This window comes from Seriola dumerili, unplaced genomic scaffold, assembly GCF_002260705.1.
Source record: "Seriola dumerili isolate Sdu_G_001 unplaced genomic scaffold, Sdu_1.0 BDQW01033076.1, whole genome shotgun sequence".
NCBI classification, from domain to species: Eukaryota; Metazoa; Chordata; class Actinopteri; order Carangiformes; family Carangidae; genus Seriola; species Seriola dumerili.
The window spans coordinates 1-924 of record NW_019207331.1 but is presented as its reverse complement, the minus strand read 5'-3'; the positions used below and the strand labels follow the sequence as shown (position 1 = coordinate 924).

General features: G+C 58.4%; 1 protein-coding gene across 1 annotated transcript; it reads left to right on the top strand.

Annotated features, from left to right (window-relative positions):
• Positions 1–52: 52 nt before the first annotated feature.
• Positions 53–829, top strand: LOC111240296 (acidic repeat-containing protein-like; the record flags this gene model as incomplete). The annotated part of the gene is made up of 1 exon (XM_022770247.1): positions 53–829. A coding segment is annotated over one exon (777 nt), but the record flags the coding sequence as incomplete, so codon positions are not given.
• Positions 830–924: the final 95 nt, after the last annotated feature.

Here is a 924-nt window from a genome sequence, read left to right as displayed (position 1 = left end):
CTTCAGGTGTACGGTGACCCAGAGCCGCTGTCCCCCGCCATACTGCTCATAGGATATGAGGAGGAGGGCCCAGAGGACACCGTGGACACTGAGGACCCAGAGGGCATCATGGACACAGAAAACTCTGATGAATCCGAGGACACCAAGGACCCAGAGGACACCAAGGACAACAAGGACTCCAAGGACTCCAAGGACACCGAGGACACAGAGGACCCAGAGGACCCAGAGGACACCAAGGACACCGAGGACCCAGAGGACACCAAGGACAACGAGGACACCAAGGACACCGAGGACACCGAGGACCCAGAGGACCATGAGGACCCAGAGGACACCAAGGACACCGAGGACCCAGAGGACCGAGAGGGCCCAGAGGACACCGTGGACACTGAGGACCCAGAGGGCATCATGGACACAGAAAACTCTGATGAATCCGAGGACCCTGAGGACCCAGAGGACACAGAGGAAACCAAGGACACCAAGGACCCAGAGGACAACAAGGACAACGAGGACACCCAGGACACCCAGGACAACCAGGACCCAGAGGACCCTGAGGACACTGAGGAGCCAGAGGACAACAAGGACAACGAGGACACCCAGGACACCCAGGACAACCAGGACCCAGAGGACCCTGAGGACACTGAGGAGCCAGAGGACAACGAGGACACCGAGGACCCAGAGGACACCGAGGACACCAAGGACACCGAGGACCCTGAGGACACTAAGGAGCCAGAAGGCCCCCAGGACTATAAAGACTCAGAGGAACCCGAAAATACAGAAGAACCACAAGAACCCCAGGACCCAGAGGACAGCCTGAGAGTCCCCACCCCCAGTGACCTGACCAAAAACTGCAAAGCCAAACTGAGGAGAATCCCTCCACCATCTTTTCCCCATCTCTACCCCATCCTTCCACCATTTCTCCCCCAT